At 33.8% G+C, this 2456-nt stretch overlaps 1 protein-coding gene across 1 annotated transcript; it reads left to right on the plus strand.

Moving 5' to 3' along the window:
- The first annotated feature begins 843 nt into the window (after positions 1-843).
- LOC110116183 (cysteine-rich and transmembrane domain-containing protein WIH2-like) lies at positions 844-1981 on the plus strand. Its single transcript, XM_020849670.2, has 3 exons — positions 844-999; positions 1514-1673; positions 1790-1981. Exons 1-3 carry the CDS (start codon positions 969-971, stop codon positions 1833-1835), a joined length of 237 nt encoding a protein of 78 aa, XP_020705329.1. The 5' UTR covers positions 844-968; the 3' UTR covers positions 1836-1981.
- The last annotated feature ends 475 nt before the right edge of the window (positions 1982-2456 follow it).

Genomic DNA, 2456 nt, shown 5'->3' on the forward strand with positions numbered 1-2456 from the left:
AATTGGGGCCAATTTCATCAAAAAAAAAAAAACTTTGCTATGTTTCTCCAAATAAATAAATAATAGAAATATTTGATATTTAAGTATATTATAAAGCATATAAAGTTAAATTTTCCAATAAAAAAATCTCCATATACATCAATTAAAAAAATCGCCCAGATCTAATGATTATATTTAGCTTGAAAATGGTTATTTCGGATCTTAATCTTTCCTTCCTTATCGTCAACTCCGGCAGCTGCTCAAGTCGTCCAAAATACTAATATCAGTCAGAAGACTCAGAACGGCGTTACCGGTCATTTCTTTCCTTGTTCAAGTCGTCAAAATACTAAGACTTAGTTTGATTGGAAGTTTTTCGTGCTTATTCTGTTTTAAAGCGGTAATTTTTTTTCTTCTTTACTATTTGGTTCGTCAAATTATGTTCCCAATAACTTTTTTTTTTTCATTTTTCTGCTGTTTTGAAAAAAAAATTTATATATGTTTCTCCGTCAATATTTCTTAAAACTGTCTTTTACAAAAGTTTCCAATAACCAAAAGAAGCCTAAATGAAAATATCTTATTAATTTTTTTCTGTCCATTCTGACTGGTCTTAGTTGGATTCTTTGGACATTTCTTTCCTTGCCATTACATCATTCGTTTGAACAAGTCATTAAACAGAAATTTAAAATATTCTCAATCGAAAAAGAAGCTTCCGAAGGCATCCCAAAGTCCCCCCTGGGCCTGGCAAACCATTTTTGACCGTTTAGTCTTCCTGATGTCAACTAGCAAACTACTCCTCAACTTGGACTTTGTTTTCTAACTTAGAACGCCTTCACCACAGCTGCAAAGACGAGGAAGCCTCCCACCAAGTAAAGCCTTCATCAGATAGAGCTATAAATACTAAAGCAAACAATGGATCTGTATTCAGATCAATATCATATATACAGTTCAATTTCTCTCTCAATCTTCTCCTCTGTCATCATTCAGCAAACATGGCTTCTTATGCGCAGGCTAATCCTCAAGGTAGTTCATTTGATTTAGTATTTTTCGTGTGAATTTCTTAATTTGGTATCTTTTTCTCTTCTTCTGTTGGAGAAAATGGTAGTAATGATCATTATTTAAGTGTTTGCTAAGAAGAAAAATAGTAATCTTGATCTTTCTATTTCCCCACCGTTTTATAAGCCATCTCCTAAGATGGTTACTGGAATCTAAAGGCTGTGATCGTTAGAAGAACTGATAATATATGGTTGATTTTTTCTTATTAGTAGGAAGATTTTAGTTACCTTCAAGCAAGAAAATTTTACACTGTAAGACAGACTTGATTAGAAGAACTCATTATACATGTTGATTGTTTCTTATTAGTAGGAAGATTTTAATTACCATCAATCAAGAAAATCTTACACTAAGGCACACTTGTTTAAGATTCAAATCCCAAAAATAATTATTTTGTATTGTGAATCTACTCTGTTCCTTAATATTTTCATATAACAAGAAGACTGATTTATTTTGCTTCCTGCTACAATTTGTAATGATGCAGCTTACCCTGCAACGCCAACCTCTTTCCCACCACAAGGACAGGCACCCTATTCTGCACCTCCTCCAGTAGGGTACCCTACAAATGACGATGTTGCTTACCCTCAGCAGGTTCCGGCCAAGACCAAGAGTCGCGGCGATGACGATGGTTTCTGGAAAGGATGGTAAGCCTATTAAGATTTTATTGGTCATTAATGGCCCTTTCAAGTCTATTATAATGCTTGAAGACTAGTAAAAAAGCTTTATTCTAACTTGTGACTGCTATTTTTTGTATTTGTAGTTGTGCTGCACTGTGTTGCTGCTGTGTTCTGGAGACCTGTTTCTAAGAGTGGAGTGACCAGTGAAATGATCAGTGAAATTGTTTGAATTATCATAGAGAACTGTATGTTAGATTACTTCTGATGTATTTTCACTTTTCATTATGTATACGTGTTATTTATTAGTGGAGTTTGTAGCGGGTTTTTGCATATAAGCTCGAAATGATCCTCTCTCTCTCTCTCTCTCTCTCTCTCTCTCTCTCTCTCTCTCTCTAAGGCGCTGTTTGATAGCCCACAAGGGCTCGCAAGCGAAAGCCCAAAACAATTCGACGAAGCTACCGCTGTTTCGTCGATTAAAGCTCGTTTGAGATTGTTTTAATTAAGTAAACAAAAACAAATTTGAACAATATTTTAAATACTCGATCTTAAAATAAACAAACTTGAAACATACTGCGTTCGCGTTCATTATGTTCGCGAACAACATCAATTTGAATTCCGTGAACAAGCTCGACATTAAGCTCGATAAAAGCTTGATTTCGTGTATTCATTTTGAACTCTGAATAAGCTCGATGAAAGATAATTAATATGTTGACTTACAATAATAATAAATATAAATAATTTCATTTACCTTTGTTAATATAGACAATTGCTTTTATTATAAATGTTGTTTGTTTCAGGATATTCATGAAC

Source organism: Dendrobium catenatum, unplaced genomic scaffold (assembly GCF_001605985.2).
Source record: "Dendrobium catenatum unplaced genomic scaffold, ASM160598v2 original_scaffold_235663, whole genome shotgun sequence".
Classification (NCBI taxonomy): Eukaryota; Viridiplantae; Streptophyta; class Magnoliopsida; order Asparagales; family Orchidaceae; genus Dendrobium; species Dendrobium catenatum.